A 21,994-nucleotide genomic window follows, 5' to 3' on the forward strand; every position below is an offset into this window, starting at 1 on the left:
ACACTGAAAAACATTATCCCAGGGACACACTAACTAACGAACGCACTCACATCCTGTTATTGGTTTGCAGAGCACAGTTGCAAATCTGCCCTGTATTTTGACGGCAAAATGATCAACTCCAGGCAACAACAATTTCAAAAAAGCCAAGGGTTCCTGCTTAAATCCTCCAGGGCCTCTTTCCGCTCCTCCATCCTCCTTTCTGCTGAACGATTCAAGGATATTGATTTGGATCTGCGGTGGTCTGGTGAGATAAAATGACAACAAGGTGAACTAATATTGTTTGCAAGACGGCAGACCTACAGTCACTAATCACAATACATGACACCAAGGCCATTGTGCGGCCAGTGGAGGACCACATGCTTATTCCAGGATTCAACTGTTAATTCCACAGTGACATTGTAAGCGTGGCTTCTTACAGCACTTACAAGTTATAGATGTCAACAATTAGCAGTAGTTTATATAAATTGTATAAAAATGTTTTTAACTCTCAAGTTGGGTTCTGAACTGCGATACATTTATTGCGCTGATCGAATTGTGTGGATACTTTTGAAAAATGCCTTGTTATTCAGCACCAAATTTCAATACCCAAGTACTAAATCTCACCAGCGTCAGCGAGCCAATAAGGATGCTGGATGCTTGTACCAAGATCTATTAATGCTAGTGATTGGCTGTCTAATACAACATTACGTGAACACATGGTAGAGATACGCAGGCAAAATGCTACTCTGCACCGGGTGCGGTGGACCATTTTTATCGGTCTTGAGGGCAATGGCGTGCGATTCAAAAAGGACATTTCCACGAACACAACAATTGTGATGAAACGGAAACAGAAAGCTGCTTCATGTTCAAAGAAACATCTTCCTCTAGGAAGTCAAGTCTACCAAACATTACAGAGTCCTCTTTAAAAGCTCCACCGACAGATTCCCACACATCCAAGATACTAAAGGTTCCGCTGTGACTGGGATTTCAGCAGGTTTAAGAGCTGACCCTCTAGTTGAACTTCAAATATTCTCTTGCGATCTCAATAAACGTGGTGTATTCTGTAATGGTCCTCTGCACCCAGTGCCCATGAAGTGCAGTGTACAACAGACAGTATGCCGCAACTGAATTAGTTCTGAGGGAGAGAAGAGGTTTATACTAGTAGGACAGCCTTTCTCACCATAGAGCAGATCTGCTTGTCTTTCGAAATGAGGCCATTTCCTCCGTGTTATCTCATGACGTCATGTTTTCTAACCTTCATGTCTGCTGAGCACATACACTTTCCTTCAGCATCAGTTTACTTCACATGCATTCAGTTGCACGTATCCATAACTCAGAGCGACCTCTGTCTTCCACCGCTGGCCAATGAGCAGCTCCATTGGAGCGTTCAGGGATCAAATGCCTTGCTTGGGGGTATGTAGGCAGCTACAAGAGGGGGAAATGTTGCCATCTCTCTCCAGTTGATTATTTCCCCCCAGAACGCAATCTGGCCACTTTCTAATTATAGGATTATTTGCTAACATGTTGTCCCTGCTTTCCCAAAGATAATGCTTTTATCACATGCTGACAATGAAAACTGTTTATATATTTCCTATTTGTTCTTCTAATTTTAAAGAATTATAATCACTCATTGAGGAATCCATACAGACACAAAAACATACATCCACACGCAGTAAATGTGCTTTCTCATCTAAAATGATTAAATCCGTAAATCTTGTATTGATTTCTCAGGAGGTAAGAAGATGCTCCTCTGTGTTTTTATTGTGCCGTTACACTGCTGGATCTCCGTATTTCCATCCGGAAATATGGCTCCTTAGCGAAAAAGGAGAGATGAACATCCTCTGTGGAAGCCTGATTTAACCACCGCACAATGGAAATACAAACACGAGACGCAGTGACCTACAAAAAGACAGTGTGTGATGCATTTCAATAAACTGGAATCTCCATTGTCAGAGCTTTGAGCTGCTTGTTGTGTTCTGAACCAGGTATTCATCGCAGAAGATGCAAAATACTTCCCATCCGCGTCATAATTTAATAAAATCTCTGATTTTCTTTTTTTGGGAAATCATTAAAATCAACAGAATGACTTTATTCCGACAATCTTAATTGGGGTACTCACTACAGTAATGTCTTTAGCGTGACTTACAATAAAATCATTTAAAACGCTGCAGTGGGTCATGGGTAATAATCAGCCTGAGCTTTAACTACATGGCTTCATGATTATTTATCATTATCCCCTACGTTTTTTTGTTAAAAATATATTTTTATCACACAAAGTGTGAGCAGAGAATAGCCATAACCTGAACATGCACAAAACCAGACATCTCCTGGTCTGTGATTTGACATTAGCTCTGGAGTGATGTAATATTGAAATGCAGTCTGCTTTTAGTATTACATCTCCCCTTTCCAGGTCCACAGGCTCGGGCAGAAGATAAAATAAAGCTGAATCTGTCCAGATTCAGGACACTTTACGCCTACGCAGCTGGACATGGAAAAGCACTCAGCTGTACCTCTCTCTGGTCTCTTTTGAAGGTCACCATAAGTAGAGTAAAGTAAAAGGAAGAAAACAGTTCAAGTTGAAGAGCGGATCTAGTTTTCATCATCTCACAGATGTGATGAAGGAACAAGAGTCTACCACCATAATATCTGCTGTAATTTAAAAAGTTACGGGATAGCCAAAAATGATCATGATCCTTCCTTTGAGGAACCTGGATACTTGAAGTTAATTTCACAAAAATTCATCCAATAGTTGTTGGTGTGGTGGACTGGCCAACAGACAGACTGACACAACTGTGCCTTGAGGCTGGTCGCTAGCTTGGCTCAAAGTCATAGAAGCTAAATTTAAACTGAAATGAAATTAAACATTTAATTTCTAAGACTCATGACTTTCCCCAGTAAACAAAGCTGATCGGTTCCAACTCGAGCAGATGAGGCTGCACTTCAATGAAGCAGTTTGGATTAAGACAGATCGTGATTAAATCTTTTGGGTGTGTTAAACCGAGCCCTTTTCTTTTTTTTCTTTTTAGCATTCGTTCTCCTTTTCAAACGGATATTTGGCATGACTGCTTTCACAGCATGCCCAGCAGTGCGCTTAAATTAAAAAATACACACACACACAATTGCACTCATGCCCATGTACACATTTGGATTCACAAATTACCAACTGTGAGGTCTGGCATGGTTTGTGGGAAAAGGAGCTTTTAAGCAGCATACCTTCCCCCTCCATATGCTCCAGACCCAACCCAGCAATTATATAGAAACCTCAAGGCTAACCTTAGAACACTATCTGAGGACAGGAGCATGGCTAGCAGCCAGTGTTGACCTACCCTGGAGATACGCCTGCACTCCAAATCCCTCCATCGTGTTTGAAAGGGTCCTCTGGGCTGAAACTGTTTCATGTGTGGATAGTGATAAAAGGCCGCTTGACTTAAGTGTTTGACTACATTTAAAGGGAAATGCATAACTCCTCATTATTTTTATTTATGATTGAGAAAGAGAAAGACATATATTCTAATAGCTGTCTTCAGTGTGTTTCTATTGACACATTTAAAACACAATCCCTATTATTGCGTTGTGAAATTGTGTGTTTACTTCATCATCACTTATTGACATGTTTAGGTTTTGTGTGAATCAAAACTGCAATGAAAACACACGTTGTAGCAGAATAACCAATACAATGACGGTTCATTCTAATCTTAGATAATGGGATTCCTGCAACAGCATAATTCATCATTCATTAAGTGCCACCACCGCCTCGACAATCCTTACATTTGTTAAGTCATGGTTAGGGAGAATCAGGTGAATAAAACATTTTCTAGAGCTGTGGAGTGAGGATAATATCTCATAAAATCCTTGCTCCAAATTCTATAGAGAAAAAGACAGATTTTCTCTCTTAGTATATAATAAGCTTACAGTGCTGTAACATGAGATACAAAGATTTAGCATTTAATATCGATATGGATCTTCAGCACTGAAAAAGGCAGTGCGTTAAAGTAGAACAGTGAGTTAAGTGTTCATCTTTGTTTGTGTTGCATCTTCAGACTCACCTGCAATCCGTATTTCAAGCCCTTTCCCCTGAGGATGTCCCTCGTCTGGGTATGGTTGCTCTTTCCTGAAGATATCGATCCTAAATGCCAGGCCCTCACCTGGGATCAGTTTGCAAAGGAAAAACCAGCCAGGAGCTGTTTCCTCTAAAGCTCACAGGGACGCACAATTCCCTGAACTAAAAGGCCTAAAAATATGGTGGCGTTCTTTGCCCATATGCAGAATTTTACTGCAAGATGAACAGTATATGTGCATTGATTCTGGATTAACAAAAGAGGTAACAACAGACCAAACACTTAAAAGTTCAGGGGTCAAAAGCAATCATTGTTCACTGAAGTCTGCTGCAGGAACTGATAAGAAAGATAAAAAAGGGCCTCAACACAAATGTGCTCCTGTGTCAGATTGCAGACGCCAGTTCTGTGGATCCAGCCGTGCTGTTTAAAAAAAATAAAAAACAACAAACCCTATAAATTAATTCCTAAAGCACAAATAAACAAAACATCATCTAAATCACAGTCTAATTCTAGTAAGTGTAGAGAGATGACGTCTCATAATTTGCTTCCTGCCTAACCATCCATACTGTACTGTCTGGGAGTCGCTGCTGGCAATGAGCACGACATACTGGCTGTGACTTCGCCGAGGCCTGCGAGGACAGAAAGTACTTGGATGGGCTTCTCTTCTGCCCTGCTGCTTCCGCTCGCCTTTGTTCGTGAGATCAAGTGCAGAGAGAAGAGAGAGTAATGACAGAGGAAGCTTAGGTTTGATGTTGAGGTTAGCTTATGGATGTGTGTCTGTGTGCGTGATGCAGCGTCTTATAAATGCCGTCTGCCTGTTTGTATGAATCCAGCATTTCAGTGTTCCTCCAGCTCAGGGCCTGGCGGGGCAGCGCTCGGCACTATCACAACCCCCCACTATACACACACACACACACACACTCTGAGACAGCACGTAGCTGCACATGCGACATAGGCAAGCATGAGCACCCCCACTCTTGCACCCACCTACACACACACTCACGAACAACACCCTGCCTACTGGAATGTAACCATGGAAACGGAGCGCCTGCTCAATGGGAGTTGTGATGGAGGCAGAAGAAGCGAGGGAGACGAGCAGTAAGAAGCAGATTCACCTCCATTCATCCACGTCATAAATGAGTTGATGATTCAATCTGTCACACGGTCAAAGTGAACATCGTGGTGTTTTCTTTTTGTATGTTTAATATCAATATGATGTTTATGTATTAAAATGCAAACATCATTACATATGATACATAATATCCAACACACAATATGAAAGGAAATCTTCCTCCCTTGACACTGCAAACTGTCTGATGCATGTGAAAGGATGATTTCTAGTTATGTAATAAGCTAAATACATTTTAATTAAATTATATTATAATAATAATAATAACAATAATAATAATACATTTTTTAGCTTGTTCCTTGTATTCCATGCATGGTTTTCTTGACCATAACATACCTTGATGTTAATATTTTTTTTTCCCCAAAAAAATTTTGAGTTATATATTAATTAACCAGGTCACATTTTGACATTGTCCTCAAAATGAGCCCAAAAAGTTAATGTTTATTTGATTTAAACCAGTGTTCACTTTTATTTGTCAGGCATCTGAGTTTCTTCTACATCACATATCTTTGCTGTAGATTACAAAACAAAAGTCAAATAAGTAAAAAAAAAAAAAGGGTTGATTCTTGTAAATTCTTTCAGTCCAGAGCAGCAAAATATGGTTTCACGAGCAAATTAAAAGTGCATTTTCCATTAAGGTTGGATTTGAAAGCGTTCGCTGAAAAAAGGATGACAATAAAGATGTCTGTTTTACTGCTCTTCTGACATACAGTACAATCACAGAGACAGCACCTATATAGCCAATAAAGCAACTCAGAAACCATATAAGGTCCGGTGCCTCTTACTATAAGTATTCACTGCATACATCTCACATCATGACAGAGTCTCATTAACTACAGTATTTACTACAACTTTATTAAATATTAAAGCCATGACATTCAAGGTTTGGCATCTGGGAATAACATTCAATCGTCACCTTAATGATTTGCAAATCTATTCTCCTTTCTACATCAGCACATCTAGATGTCGTTGAACCTGTAGCTACGATCGAAACTTAAGCATTTAAATCCTAAAGCTACTGGCTTTTTAATGTATAACTGTGCTCACAGTGGTGCTTCAAGTGGGATGTAATGTGTAACACTAGAATGATATTCTCCAATCCTCAGCCCACGTCTCTCCTTCTCTTTCTCTGTGAGCACTGTACAGGTGGAGGAGAGTGTCAGCGATACAGAGTGTGTGTGTGTGTGTGTGTGTGTGTGTGTGTGTGTGTGTGTGTGTGTGTGTGTGTGTGTGTGTGAGAGTGGGCGGCGAGCGCAATTTGGAGCCTGCGTCTTCACATGTTGGAACCCGTCACATGGCTGAAGACAGAGCGATGAGTGGGCAGAATAGTGACAGAAAGAGAGAGAGCGACAGGAACAATAGCACCGCAATGCAAGGCGAATTTGGCAACCCAGTAAAAATGTCAGTAAATATGCTCAGTTATGAAATACACAATGACAGAGAAGATGTCGGCAGCGTTTGTCTGACCAACTGAAACTGCCTGAACATTCACTAAAGTTGCCTTTTCTGAACATCATTATTATTCCTTATATGCAAACTGCTGAGTCGAAAAAAAAACAACATGATGCTGAAAGGCCATGAAGCAGGATTTAATGACATTGCTGGCCCTCCTATCCAGGGCAGCTTACGGTTACAATCACTGTTAGGTGGTCAGTATCGTTGCATTTTCACTGCTCCAGGAGCAAAACCAGTGACGTTTTTATCTTGGGAAAAACCTCTTAAACCATCAAACCATAAAAAAAGAAGAAGTCTATTTTTGCTGGTTCTGCTCTCCACCACACCACCACAGAGCTCAGCCAGGACAGTCACCTTATCAGCTAAATAACAGAAGAGCCGACACCAGAGCTGTCATTCCAATGTCTAACAGTAAATGCACAGAAAACTGTCTTTCATAGAGCTCATAGTAAACATTTAACACCCTAACGAAACTCCCAGAATTTATTGTTGCTGTGAATCTAGATCTTGTGCTATGTGCTCTAAATGAAGACGTATTTAATGTGCTGCTTTGCCAACAGCAGGGATTCAGTTTTTTGACCTGTTATACTATAGTAAATATCTTCATTAAAGATGATCCTTCATCTCTGTTAGAATCCATAGCAAACAGTGGAACACCAACAAAAAACAAGAGCAACCAATGTTTCCGCTAGAGATGGAAAAGTGAAGTAAAACAGCAAAACAGGAAGAAGGGAAAGAAGTGAAGAGAGAAAGAAGGTGAGGGAAGGTGGAAAAAAGAAGGAGGAGGCGTGTAAGATGGAGGGGAGAGGGTTAAGAGCCGAAAAGGAAAATGGAAATGACTGTGGAAGAACAGGGCGGAGAACACGAGCGGGTAAGATGAGGGCAAGAAGGAGCAAGAGAAGTAATAAGAGAGAGCAAAGGGAAGACTAAAGCAAGAGAGAGAGAGAAAGTGTGGAATAGGCAGAAGGTGAAAAGGAAGACTGACAGAGATAAAATAAGACATGAAGGAGAGAAAGAGGAGGATTTGAAGGTGATGGGGAAGAGGTAGGAATGAGGTGTGCAGGATGTAAGGTTGAAATATTGATTAGTGGAAGGCAGTACGAGAAAACGAAAAACCCTCTAGCAACTAATTTTCACATTAACTGCCACCTGCTCAGTCACACTCTCTCTCTCACACACACACACACACACACAGTTGGCCTCGGACAAACCATTCAGTCGTGATCTATGTCAGGTTAAAAGTGTAAAACCCTTATTCAGATCGAGACTCGGAGATAAAACTATAAAGCAGTGAGACGTTAGAAGCTACAGATCATGGTGACATCACACTTACACGCTCGAACACAAAATTATTAAAGTCGTCTCACACATTCGACATCAAATTCCACACCGTTTTGCTTAAATCACATTATGTTAATTTGATTTTGATTCATAAGTTTGAACAGTAATCTCTTGTTTTCTTCACAAAATGAAAGAGCTTGACATGTAAACCCCGGCGCAACTTAAATAACTTTTGAATTAGCATAGAAGGGAAATTAAAAACCAGCAAGACTCTACAAACAGACTGCAGGCACACTATGTGCTAATTGTGTCTCAATTGCAACTCACTGAAGCAATAAAGGCCCCCATTGAGATTTTGCACAAAAATAATGAGGGTCTGACTCAATAGGATGCCTACGACAGATAGACACAGAGAGATCGGGTAGAGATAAACCAGTAGGATAGTGGAGGCCTCAAGGTTATACGATCAGCTTGAATCTCCAGACAGTCACTGAAATTTGAGGGGTGGGTGAGTAAGTACAGTATAGCCTTTTAATTTTGTCACTGTGCATGTACTAGTTTTTTGGGGGGTTGCAGCACTTTTTTAAATGAAATTTGTTTTATAAAAATTCTTCTTATTAACCACAATTATTGGTTATTATTAACAGATGGGAAACTCAGTTCAGCAATCCCTGTGTTTGCATTTTACAAATAATTCCATGAGAACTATAACAGGCCTGGATACCAATTTTAAGGCTAACTAAATATTTTTATATTTTTATTTATTCAGTTCTTTATAGGAACCTCTGCTAACTTTTCAAAATAAAATACTTGGACTTAACTCAATATCAAGGCAGCAAGAAGCTGCTGATTTTCCTGTGCAAAACGTATCCGACCAGTATACAGATGTATGTACATCATGTACAATAATTGGAGATGGGTGGATGCAACGCGCAAGCCAAAATGTAGATACTTTTTTTCTGTTCTTGTACCTTGCTACTCCTGAATGTCCTCGTTCTGGGTTAAGTCAAGTTCAACAGATGGAATTAGGAAAGAGATGTTCATGAAATATGGCTCAAGATTCTACTGCTACGAATACTTATACTTAACAGAGAGATGGATGATGACCACTATACTAACAACTTAATGCTCACAAGGCAAGAAGTTGAGTGTTTTTGCATAAGCCAACAAATTATTATTGTTATTAAAAAAAACGAGCACTCATTTCTCCTACCATTTGGAGAGGCCTCTTTCGAAGGTCTCTCTCAGTGACGAGTCTCTCCTGGTCGGTGACGTAGAGTCCGCGCTCTGCCAGCGCCTGGATCACGGCCTCGTGGCCCAGCAGGGGCTTGGCGCCGTCGCTCTTCAGGACGAGGCTGCCGGCCCTGCAGTACAGGTCGGCAGACAGCAGGAGGCTGGTCACAGGCGGCTTCAGGTGCTCCTGCTCATACTGGTCTGTGTAGAAGGGGTCCTTCAGGTCAGCCGGGATACTGTCTGTATGGTGGAGGGGGAAAAAGTGGGACATTGGGCAAGAGATTTCAACAACTTCACTGTAGAAAAACCCCCACATGCAATGTGGCCAATCGTCTGCTCTACAATAGTTACTAATGTTATGGCAAGCCAGAAGATTTGGAGCAACAAATTCAACAAAATACCTGGCTAACTGAAAAGTGTAAAATATATATAAGATATAGGAGGGAGATGTGTGAGCTAGAACACAGGAAAAGGGCAGGGGAGAAACAACTCTTTCCTGTTCCTGTCCTCCCATTTCTCACAAGGAATAAAAAAATATACTATTCAGGTAAACTTCAAATGAGCTGATGTACAGTGGTGACAGCTTCACAGCTTCATTCCAAATCTGCAAGAGGTTGCAATTATTGGGGATCTGTGCACAGATTTTCTGTCATTACTTCACTTTATCAGGTTTGCTTCATTCTTCCCCTGACATGCTTTGACAAAATCCTGACACGAACACGTGTGGATAGATCTCAGCGTTGCTATAGCAACTGCAGCAGGAGTGGAACCCGATCGATTCATCTCGTCTATATCTCTGCAACTTCCAGCTCACTGGGAACACCCCTCTCACTGCCTGCCTCATCAAAGACAGAGCATGCATGTGGGTGTGCATCGCCCCAAGCAAGACCACTGCAGGGTGATGGTCTACGTACCATTTTTTTTTCTATTTTGCTTTTGTCTTGCATCTTTCTTGTCAGTGTTTGCTGAGCAGGGAAGCTTTTTAAAAAATTTTTTTACCACTGCTTGACAAGAGAAAATATCCAAGATATGAGAGCAGGGCCAAAGCAAGTCCCTGTCTCTCCCTGACAGATTAAATAATAATAATACTTTCAAATGAGATGCTCCTTTTATGTGAAAACACACAGTCAGTGAATCACCTGCTTAGACTGACTATTATCAACAAGGTCATCTACAAAGAGACTCCGTGTGTGATTAGGAAACAGAAATGCGGACGACATCAATATAACAGCTATTTAGGACATATGCCTTTCCAGTAGGTTATTGATTGCAGTGAAAAAAACGCAGCCTGCCCCCCTCCCCCTTCACCCTTCACCCTTCACAGGGAGGTCAGAGGTCACTCTGAGCTACTGAACAACACCCCTGGAGCATTTAGTATGTTGGCATCTCGCTAAGGTAACTAAAAAAAAGCCTTCCAGTAGTCTGGTTCATGCTGATACTGCAATGCACATATCTTTCTATTAAAAGAAAATTACTAAGTCAGTAATGTTTGTCCGTTGTGGCCAATGCTCAAAAATCCTATTATTCTGTGATCAAATATTATAACAACCTGAAACATCTGTAAACAAAAACTACAAAGGCAGAGTTCACATCAGTCCACGGGAATCACTGCAGACAGAAAACTCGGTGTGCTGTTATTCAATCAGACGGGTATTTGTCAGACTTTTGCGGCAAAACTGTTTCATATTCACAATATTTTAGTATTCATCTCTTGACAAAGTAAAACAACTGTTGTTTGGAGTTTAGTTCCTTGCTTACGGGCATGTGCGAAGGACTCGGTCAGGGGGACACAGAGAATAAACCTGATTTGCTTTCCCCACTGAGGTCTCACTTTTGGTCACGGTGAATTATTCAATGAGCTCTACTGACAGAGTGGAGTTGCGTAGTACATTAAATATTTGTATCAGTATTATTTGCCTTTTGATAGGATTTGATAATATTTTCCTGGCAGCAGATGATCTGCTGTGTGGCTGGCATCATGTATGTTCTTGACTACACACTGATGCACTCTTGCATTGGTGTAACACGGAAGACGCATTCAGAGCAGTGTAGGGAGGGATCTGGAGATGAGCCCCCTCTGGCTCTCTTTTTTTTTTTGCACTCCCCCTCACCCTCTCTCTCTGGAGAGGCTGCATTTCTGGAGTCAGAACATTTCATTCACTCCTGACTGAAAATACACAGAGGATCCGTGAGAGAGCTCATGTCTTACAGTGCTCTTACACCACAGTGGCAACGGACAGCAGCAGAATACCACTAATATACAAGTTATCTGTGTGGTCCACCTAGAAAAAAAACAAGTATGATGCAATTATCTGTGCTTCTTCATTTTTAGGTCTTGTTGGAAATAAACGCCATAAACTGTTCAGTCACAGAAAGTACGTTGGTAAAGTGGCTCCCTTGCTCAGACGTCAGCTTGTGATGTAATGCTGTTTTTTTCCCCATCTGCTCTCAAGTGTGACATATAGGAGCTGTTTGCCACAATGACAAACCATCTCTAATACATATCGTCAACCTGAGGGAGACATTGCTCTGAATGTATTCTTAGTGTTTTTGAGGAAAGTGGGCAGAGGACGACTAAGGTGTTTAGTTATGCGTCATGAGATCAGCACTGAATATAAAATAGCTCCACCTAAATTTCCAAATGGGGCCCAGCCTCCAATTCAAACTGGATCACTGTCGGACAACGGCTGCATTACTGTTTTTCCGCAGCCTTTCAGAAAGGGATCTGCCTGCAGCAACATGTAAAACCCCCAAAACCCGCAGCTTGAGACCAAAATCTTTTTCACCACAGTCCAAGTGGAGCAAGGCCTTCTCAGCTCATTCGTACACAAACGGATGCTCTTTTTTGTCTTAAAGCTCATTTAACCTACATTGATGTGCAAAAGTACAGCCTTCGTGTGCTGTATACCCTGCTGACAAAGTCCCACATGAGGCGTTTCCGTACCATGAAGGTGACATAATTAGGGACACCTTCATAACTCTGCAGTTCTATACTCCCTCTCCACTAAGTAGGGCAGCATGCTAATTCATAGTGTTCAATTATTGCAAATGGTTTCATCTTTCCTATCTGGATTAAAGCTGCAACAATTAATCTATTAGTAATCACCAACTATTTTGATAATCGATTAATCGGTTCAAGTAGTTTTGATGGGGAAAAAAGTCAAAAATCTCTGATTTCAGCTTCTTAAATGTGAATATTTTCCAGTTTCTTTGCTCCTCTTTGACAGTAAACTGAATATCTTTGGTGTGTGGACAAAACCAAACATCATCTCGGGGGTTTGGGGGAAAACACGATCGACATTTTTCACCACTGTATGGACCAAACAACTCGTCGAATAATCGAGATTATGAAAATGATCGTTAGTTGCAGCCCTCTACTAGTGTGGAAAGTGTGTATTAACTGTTCAATAACAGCAACAGAGCAGAAGGAGGTGATGGAAAAAACAGGGGATATAATTGGAAAACATTGCAATACTGAATCAACGGTGGTCCTCTACAATAGCCCGTGACGTCACTACTGTACAATGAAGATACGGTTTTTGAGTTTGCTGTAGGGACTTACTACAGACATATATATATATATATATATATATATATATATATATATATATATATATATATATATACAGTAATCATTCATTGCATAAGGTTCTGCAGACGCATGCATATGGAAAACAAACAAACAAACAATCTGAGCATCTAAGAACAACACATTCCTGCAGCCTGCAGGTAACAGTGTGTCTGGGGGGGGGGGGCACCTACCTGTCCCGTACGCCTTGGCCACCAGCCACGTGAGGCTGCAACAGATTTTCGCCCGGGAGAAGTCGTAGTGCTCGAACGACTTCACAGCTGGAGCGACGGGGGTCTTGGGACCATCCCCGGCGCCCTGGACTTCACCCATGTTCCTGTCGTCGAGAGCCCGCGAAGCCAAGCAGCGGCAGCAGCAGCGCGTCAGAGCATCTCACTGCTGGAAAAACACAGGACTTCTTCACCGGCTCGTTTCGGTCCAAACCAATGCGAGGCTCGTTTGGCGTGTTTTTTTCAGTGTTGCTGACACAATGAATCGCTAGTCATAGTGTGTGTGTGTGTGTGTGTGTGTGTGTGTGTATGTGTGTTTTCCCCTCATCCTTTCTGCTCCCTACCAGTTGGAATGAAGCTCCGTCGGACCAAGGTTTTCTTGGATTTCAGAAGAACACACAAAAAAACTGCTCTTAAACCGGAATGAAAGGAGCTTAATGTCCATTCTTCGGGGACAGACGGCTTCTGTGTTCCATGTCCACGTCTCCTCTCATCGATGACCGACGTGTGTTGTCTGTCCCTCCTCTGGTTGGACTCGCGGTGCCGCGGTGCGGGTTCTCCTGCCGCACTGTGGCTCCTCTTCAAAGCCTGCACCTTTGGCTGTGAAATGCGCATGCGTGGGCGACATCTTCACTTGCCACCGGGGATGTTAACACTTTTGTGTTAGTTTGGTAATTTTGGCCCGAATGTATGCTCCCAGAATTGCCGAAATGGCGTCAAGTCTAACTACATTCACTAAAATGAATGTAGTTGTGTAGAGTGGTTTAAGTGGTTTAAAAAATATAAAAAGAAAGTTGCATCACGAAATTCTGTTTTAGATCTGTAATGCGTTTTCCTGCTACACATTAATAATTGCGGAGGGTATACACTTTTCTATAACATAAAGTCCACATCACAGCTGGCCTAGAGTACACTGTGTCGTGTAACATATACGTACCACACGACTGCTTTACAGTGAAAGTTTTACAGTATTATTCGAAAAATTGCCCTTTTTTACGACGAACACTTGAATGCGGCATCAAAAGAGGGCAGTTTGCAACGCAATTAGCGAGAAAAGAGAGTTATTAATTACATAATTCTACGCCGATCTTTGAAAACTGTCTCTGTTATACCCCTTGTTTCAGACCAGCGTTATCCTCTTGCATAGTTGTCAATCCTATAAGTCTTTGAATTACAATAAATTCAAATGTTCAATGAGTTTTTGCGTATTTAATCCAAAGCATGTCAGAAGTTTGGCTACAATTAGTGTAATCTTCTTCACTCGTCTTCAATCAACAACACCAACACGACATGACAGTACACAGCACAGAGCTTGTGCCGAACCACTCTATTTTTAATTATCTGTATTTATGTATATTTAATTATCCAAGTAGATTTAACCGTTCAATGAGCAACACAAATGACCATAGTCGACTCAAGCAATACAAATAACACAAATGCATCATGTGTACCATGCCCGCTATTTGAGCTGGCTTCTCTTCGCTCGCTCTCTCCAGACTGAACCACATTTCCCGACGTGCAAAGCGATCGCCGCGTCATCAGTGTGCGCCGGCCTGTTTTGAACCGTTGGAAGATTTGACGCAGGGAGGTAAGTACCTTATGTGTAATGCTCTCAGTTTGTATCGATACATGCAGCCAAGACACTCACCGGCACCTACGAGTCGATTATGACCGAACAGTGGTTTGAGAAGGACATAAAAAAATAAGAAAATTCAAATGTGGAATGTTTCGACTTGTTCACAGAAACATTCAGGTGTTTTACTTGTGTTTGTACAACAATTTTCGCTTATGTACAAAACCTCAAGGAACAAGACTTTAAACCAGTGGGCAAAACGGATTTAACACACATTGAAACCGAGACAATTCAAATGTGTTACTTTCTAACTCTCTGTTCAATGTCCTGATGCCACTATTAGGCGAAGGTGACTAAATCCTTGACGTTAACCTTTCTGTTGTTTCTGTTGTTCACAGGTTGATAATCCCTTTAAAAAAATGTTTATGCCCAGAGCCCTGAAAGTGAAGAGACCGACCCAGGCACCAGGACAGATCTTGAATAAGAAAAGCAAGATAGACCAGGCCGAGAGAAAAGATAAAGACGACGGCAGTTCAGAGACACCTGTTCAAGAGGAGGAACCACGTGAAGATACAAACATACAGGATGAGGCGATACAATCGACTGAAGACTCTGCAGGTTTGACAGAGAGCTCAGTACGTGACGATGGACTCAAGTCTTCCACCGATGAGTTGGGGCAAGAGAAGGAAGAGGAAGAGGAGCCGGTCAAATCATTCAAAAAGAGCCAGAGATGGCCGGAGCCCGGGGAGCCTGTGTGTGTAATGTGTGGTCGCTATGGGGAGTACATCTGTGACAGCACTGACAACGATGTTTGCAGTCTTGAGTGCAAAGCCAAACACTTGGTTCAAATGGGAATGGGAACTGGGGCCGATGTGTTCGACCGTAAGGACGTAAACGTCGCTGGACGGACTCCTCAACCTCAGCGGCCGGCAGGCGACACGGGTGAAGGCGAAGCAGCGTATTCCTACAGGGAAGATAGGTTCATAGCGGGCCTGACGGACGAACAGGTGCAGCGCATCAAACAGGAGCTGGGCATCGAGACCCAGGGGAGCGACGTCAGGAGACCCATCGTTGAGTTCCAACACTGCGGTTTCCCTGCCACGCTGGGCGGGAACCTGAAGAAGGCTGGCTACGAGGCGCCCACGCCGGTCCAGATGCAGATGGTGCCCGTCGGCCTCAGTGGCAGGGATGTGATCGCCAGCGCTGACACGGGCTCAGGGAAGACTGTGGCCTTCCTGCTGCCAGTGGTCGTGAGAGCACTCGAGGTACAGCAGTGCAGCCCGCAACAGAATATGTTATTTTATCCATTCTGCCCTTTGTTGGATTTCATTCACACAAATGTGGTGCTGTTCAAAAGAGGAAACTAGATGCTTCTACATAGAGGAATACATATTTTAATCTATTGAAAACTTTATCTATAGGAAACCAGTGTTTGTCCAACTTTTATTGAGATGACCATGGCTTACATTCTGCTTTACATGTTTGCAGTTTGCGCCGGGTTCATGTGATGCATGATTTAAGGTATATTATTGCAATTATGCAAACTGTGTTTGAACTTATGAATATGTTTTATTCATTACTAAACCAATCACAGTCACAGTGCAGCCTCTAATGTGATTTTTAGCCACGAGGACCCATTGGTCGCTTAGCCATACTGATGTTGGGTGGATTGTAAACCTGTGCAAACCCTTACAATGATAGAAGTGGATAAATAAAAAACAAAATGAATCGAAAAAAGCTTGGAGATTAGTTGTAACGCTTAGCATTAGTGGTTCTTTTCAGGGCACTGATATTAAATTCCTTTATTATCACCATTACTAGCAGCCTGTACCTGGAATAAACTGGTTTGGGCATTTTGTTCTTTTGAAAGTCAAGAGAATTAGGATTATTATAACAAAAATAAATTATTAGTAGCATGTAACTATTTACTGCATGTCTCTAGAAGATATGGAATTAATAACATGATGCATGCTAAATAAGTTTGCTCATCTACTGTATTTTGGGTTTAAATATGTATTCACGTGCCGCACGCCTTCTGCTTTTTATTTTCTAGAAACCAGCGCACAGTGGGCACAGTCCCAGCGCTCTGATCCTGACCCCCACTAGAGAGCTGGCCATTCAGATAGAGAGACAGGTCAAGGAACTGGTGCTGTGCCTCCCCAACATGAGAACCGCCCTACTGGTGGGCGGCATGCCGCTTCCCCCACAGCTCCACCGCCTCAAAACCAGCATCAAAGTACAGTAAAATCAATATATCTATTATATAGTTTTTCCTCATTATGTCAATCATAACATCGTTTATATAATGATTTGACTAATAAGTTTTTTTCTTCATCATAATTTTTTAATCCTCCTAGATTGTCATAGCCACCCCCGGGCGACTCCTAGAGATCTTGAGGCAGAAAGCAGTGACGCTGGACAAAGTGAAGGTTGTGGTGGTTGATGAGGTATGACAAAAAAAGCAATTTAGATTTTCTCCCAATTTAAGCAGTTACAGGGCTTCCAGCATTAAAAAAAAGTTGAGTAGAATCTTGTCCATTTGAGAACAAAGGGCCTATAATGTTAAATGAATTGGTTAAATTTAAGTTCCAGTACGAGAATGTTTTCAAATAAAATGTATCTATGAAAGAAACTAATGTTTCTGCTCATTGATACACTCTTCATCCAACAATAAGTTCTTAATATCCTCCAGAAGACCATCAGTTGCAGCAGAAGATTTGTTTTATTTAGCTTGGATTCAAATTTTACATTATAATGAGCAAACAATTACACTGAAGTCACATCATATCTGTCAAATTCTGTAAAATTGAAGATTTTTGTCAAACAAAATGGTAATAGTTATGAAGAAAACGTGAGCTATTTACTGTGTAGAAATCAAACTTTTGAAATTGAGAAAAACCTGGAACCATATGTATTTGTAGGTGGACACTATGTTGAAGATGGGCTTCCAGCAGCAGGTGCTGGAAGTTCTGGAACAAGTCCCTGAAGATCACCAGACACTGCTGGCATCAGCCACCATCCCAACGGGGACGGAGGAGCTAGCTGCTCGTCTGGTCCGTGACCCCGTCCGTATCACTATCGGAGAGAAGAACCAGCCCTGTGCCAACATCCGGCAGATACTGCTGTGGGTAGAAGAACCCTCCAAGAAGAAAAAGCTGTTTGAGATTCTAAATGTAGGTCGTGACCCATTTTGATTTCTTTTATTGTAATTTAGTGAGGTGTTGGTCTGCAAGTCTGGTTCTCACTGAAAGTCTTTTTTGGGTGGAGTATTACTAAGCCCTGAACTTCCAATTCCAAACTAGGCTTTCTTTGACTGGTCAGCAGTTTTCGTTTTATTTTCTTTGTAAAACCAAGTCTAATTGTACACTGCAGAACCAGAAAAGTGCTCTGCTTGGGACAAACACAGAAAATGGGTTATTATCTCGGTCTTAGTTTATAATAGCTTAATCGCTCAGGCGTGACATGCACCGGTACCAGCTTGGTATTTTATTAACTGGCAGTTTGACTGGACAGGGAATTCTTTAAGCTCCAAGGGCCAGTCTCCCCACTACACCATATTTAGACAGCCATAGCCGCAGCCCTGGCCCCCGTCTGGAGGAAATGGGTGGGCCGTGAGCTGTGGCATCACTCCAGGAATCCCAGCAATGGCTTGTACCATTAATACAGGCCAGCACAGGAAGGGTCTGCTTTGCTCAACCCGGTGAAGAAGTGTGGTCAGACCACAGTGCGAGTGATGGGAGAGACTTATTTTGTGTAGAGGGATGTTGCGATTGTGATGTGGTTTTATATTCATGACTGATGTTATTTAATCCAGCACGTGGGTGGGTGCTGCAGGATTCCTGTAGGATGTACTGGGCTGTTAAGACTTGCTTTTAAAAAAGAAAAGAAAAGCAAAACTCTGGAATCTGGTAAAATGATCAAACTTTAAGTCAGAAAATCATATTTTTCTCACAAACTGGAGCCAAATGAATGGACTAAGAGAGGGGATAAGATTAATGCAGAAGCATTATCGTTATAACCTACCATACTGCTTTAGGCAATATGGTAGGTAATGAGTAAAATAAGTTAGAATTGAGAGGAAGGGACAGATATGTAGAGTCCATTTTCATAACATTTATTTAAGATAGGAAAAGCTTCCATCTTGATCTAGTTAGGAAGGTGATTAATAATCTGGGACTGGGTGACTGGGGATTAAAGTGGGGAAGCAATTTTCACTTATCTATTAACATACAGTCTGGTCATGCTTATCTTTTGGCACTGCTACGGCCACCAGTCAACTATTTTTAGTTGCAGCTGATAAACATATATAATCTGTATTTAGTCACTGAAATAGGCACAAATTTCTTTTTGTCAAATGTTTTTTCAAAAGAAACTCTCTTGCTTCTATGCCCGTGTGACTCTGCAGGACAGCAAGCTGTACCACCCTCCAGTGGTGGTGTTTGTAGACTGTAAACTGGGGGCGGATCTGCTGTGTGAGGCGGTCACCAAGGTGACAGGTCTCAACACGGTAGCTATCCACTCTGACAAGAGCCAATTGGAACGCAACCGCATCCTCCGGGTGAGTCGAACTGGCAGCGAGAACATGCACAGTCAAGTGGATGAATGGCAGCGCTCCCATGTTTGGTGTCGAGGAGTGTTGCTCCTGAATGACGACTTCAGCCACAAAGAGATGACACTCACCAGTGCTGTTCTTGTCTGTGTATTTGATGTGCAAGCTTTTGATTGTTATATTCATCTTGAAAGAACTATCCAGCACTGTTTCATTCACTCAACCTTTTGTTGTTAAAAAAAAAAAAAAAAAGGCCAGACAAGGCCTTTTTCCCCTCCACAACCACAACTACTGTAGAAACAGCAACTCCTAAGTAACATTGAGGGATTACACGCTGTAATTAGGCAAGACCAAAAATGATCCAGATTTAATTTGGATGCCCTTCTACGGCAGATCTCTGTTTTTTGCAGGAAAAAAACTAATGTACTAAAAGTTTTTTTTTTTTAAAACGCTCTAATGTATAGGTGAAAAATCTTCAATGCTTGGCAGTATTGCTCATTCTGACTCATTCTGTCTGTGCTAGTTCCAACAAGCCATTTAAATTATTCACAGTGCATTCAGAAAGTGTTCAGGCCACTTCACTTTTTCACACGTTGTAATGTTCAACCTTGAGATCAAAATATTTAAATTTACCTTTTTTCCCTCATCAGTCCATACTCAACTCCCCATAATGACAAAGCAAAAACAGAAAAAAATAAATTCTGCACATTTGGCAGCGATTACAGCCCAGAATCTTGAGTATGATGCAACAAGCTTTACACACCTGGATTTGGGGATTTTCTGCCGTTCCTCTCTGCAGATCCTCTTAAGCTTTTGTCAGGTTGGATGGGGGCCGTCAGTCTAGTCAGAGCTCTGGATGGGTCCCCCAGGTACATTCACAGAGTTTTCCCTAAGCAACCCCTGAGTTGTCCTGGCTGTCGACTTAGGGTCATTGTCTGGTTGGAAGGTGAACTTTCAACTCAGTCTTTCCAGATCTTGTCCAATCAATTCAATTTACCACAGGTGGACTCCAGTCAGAGTGTAAACATATCTCAGAGTAAACGTTTGTCAATATAATTCAGTTGTTTTTTTTTTTACTTTGTCATCATGGGGTATTTACTGTAGATTGATGATGGAAAAAATGCAATCAATTTTTGTATAATGCTGCAACATATGAAGGGTGAGGGGATATTCTGTCTGATGTTATTTGTATGCCAGCACAGTTACATCAGATGGAAATCAAATATATTGTGCATTATATTTATGTGCTGTGATGAAATGTAGTATGTTTGGAAAGTTTGAAAACTTTGAGATCTCCACATTAATGTTAAACACATTTCTGAGTGGGTTCATAGTTAAATATGAATTCCGTTGAATGAAGTTGCATCTAGGTGAAAACAAGGTCGTTCATCATTATGTTCACGGTCCATGTAGAGTGTTGACTTAACTTGTCCGACAGTGAATATATATGCTCCGTTGTGTCTTCAGGGTCTTCTGGATGGAGACTTTGAGGTGGTGATCAGTACAGGAGTGTTGGGCAGAGGACTGGACCTGGTCAATGTCAGATTGGTGGTTAACTTTGACATGCCAAACACAATGGATGAGTACGTCCATCAGGTTAGTATCATGAGCATACAGACAAAAAATTATATTTTATTTCCTTATTGATCAATTTGGGATATTGGCCTAAAATGGAGTATTTATTTCCACCTATAATGCCTGATACATAAAATGGAAAGCAAACTAAAAGTATTCTATTCAAACTTACATTTCTTTTCATCCAGGTGGGCAGAGCAGGCCGGCTCGGACACAGGGGAACTGCCATTACTTTTCTCAACAACAACAACAAGCGTCTGTTCCTGGAAGTGGTGAACCGGGTCAAACCCACAGGGTCCATCTTGCCCCCGCAGCTCCTAAACTCCCCCCACCTCCACGAGCAGCAAAGGAGGGAAAAACAAAAGAGCAGACAGGGGCCTGAAGACATACTGGTCACCAAGAACAACATCATAGACATCATAAGGAAACACGACCGTCGCAAGAAGTAGCAAAATCTTTCTGTCATTCCTGCACTGTTGCTGCCTATTTATTGAAGAAATGTTTATTTTGTATATTGTCTTTTGGAAAAATAAATGGCTTTCAGATTGAAATTGAAAAATAAACCTTGTGTTGTGATTATTCAAATAAAGTGACGATCCTTTGTAATCCATAGAATTCAACCCATGCAGGTTCTTCATCTGAGGGACAGTCTGTCTTGTCACTACTGTGCTTTGATTGCAGTGACCAGTACAGTAAAAAAAACCAACGTTTTTAAATGTTATGTTTTTGTGTTTTATTAATTTTTATTTGTATGGTTTTGATAAGGCATGCAACTGGGTAGTTCCAGGTCAACACTAATGCCTAAACGGCCCTGAGCAAGCCGCTGAGTGTACTTCTAGTCATTGATGGATTACTGAGTGGGCCTGCTACACTCTAAAACCCTATCTAAGAGATGGGGAGCTTCTGGTTGTTAACAAATCTTGTTAGAAACACAGAAAACAACAATGTGACACAAAACTACCACAAAAAAGTTGCAACCAACTACAAACTGTCAAAAAGGGACTAAAACGGGCAGCAAAATGTAAGACACCTGCAACATGGACAGACAAAGTGAAAGATGAGCAGTACATAGAGCCAAAACAACCACAGAAATGAACAAATAAAAAACACATATAAATTGTGGTTTTCCAATATTTGTCGATGGAGGCCAACGATATACATAAAAAAAAACATTCAAAAGAAAGTTTAAATTGAGTGCAAAAGTTAATTCTTCTTTTTCAAATCTTAGTTTATTTGGAAGAACTGTGGAGTGTGCGTCACTTTTCTAACGGTAGAGTGCTAATTTTAGAAGGGAAAACATGAGTAACCCCACAGCTGATTCGTCTACACGTTGAGAATGTCCTTAGAAATCTATTATAACCTTG

At 41.5% G+C, this 21,994-nt stretch overlaps 2 protein-coding genes across 6 annotated transcripts in view; one reads left to right on the forward strand and one right to left on the reverse strand.

The window, feature by feature from the left end:
- Window positions 1-13,529, reverse strand: part of camsap2a (calmodulin regulated spectrin-associated protein family, member 2a) — a 42,165-nt gene extending 28,636 nt beyond the window's left edge. For all 4 annotated transcript variants that reach the window (XM_035647156.2, XM_035647152.2, XM_035647151.2 and 1 more), the window contains exons 1-3: window positions 13,278-13,529; window positions 12,898-13,102; window positions 9,116-9,375 (exon numbers count right to left, since the gene is read on the reverse strand). In XM_035647156.2, coding sequence (XP_035503049.1) covers window positions 9,116-9,375; window positions 12,898-13,036 — 399 coding nt within the window. In that variant the 5' untranslated portion in view covers window positions 13,037-13,102; window positions 13,278-13,529. The remainder of the gene's footprint in view (window positions 1-9,115; window positions 9,376-12,897; window positions 13,103-13,277) is intronic.
- Window positions 13,530-14,374: 845 nt separating this feature from the next.
- ddx59 (DEAD (Asp-Glu-Ala-Asp) box polypeptide 59) lies at window positions 14,375-21,193 on the forward strand. 2 transcript variants are annotated; one of them, XM_047336815.1, is made up of 8 exons: window positions 14,375-14,521; window positions 14,905-15,771; window positions 16,560-16,742; window positions 16,864-16,953; window positions 17,428-17,679; window positions 18,912-19,064; window positions 20,523-20,651; window positions 20,819-21,193. In XM_047336815.1, exons 2-8 carry the CDS (start codon window positions 14,926-14,928, stop codon window positions 21,077-21,079), a joined length of 1,914 nt encoding a protein of 637 aa, XP_047192771.1. In that variant the 5' UTR covers window positions 14,375-14,521; window positions 14,905-14,925; the 3' UTR covers window positions 21,080-21,193. The 2 variants fall into 2 exon arrangements, with proteins under 2 accessions (XP_047192771.1, XP_035503050.2); XM_035647157.2 differs by lacking the exon at window positions 14,375-14,521 and adding an exon at window positions 14,538-14,686.
- Window positions 21,194-21,994: the final 801 nt, after the last annotated feature.

This window comes from Scophthalmus maximus, chromosome 13 (genome assembly GCF_022379125.1).
Source record: "Scophthalmus maximus strain ysfricsl-2021 chromosome 13, ASM2237912v1, whole genome shotgun sequence".
NCBI classification, from domain to species: Eukaryota; Metazoa; Chordata; class Actinopteri; order Pleuronectiformes; family Scophthalmidae; genus Scophthalmus; species Scophthalmus maximus.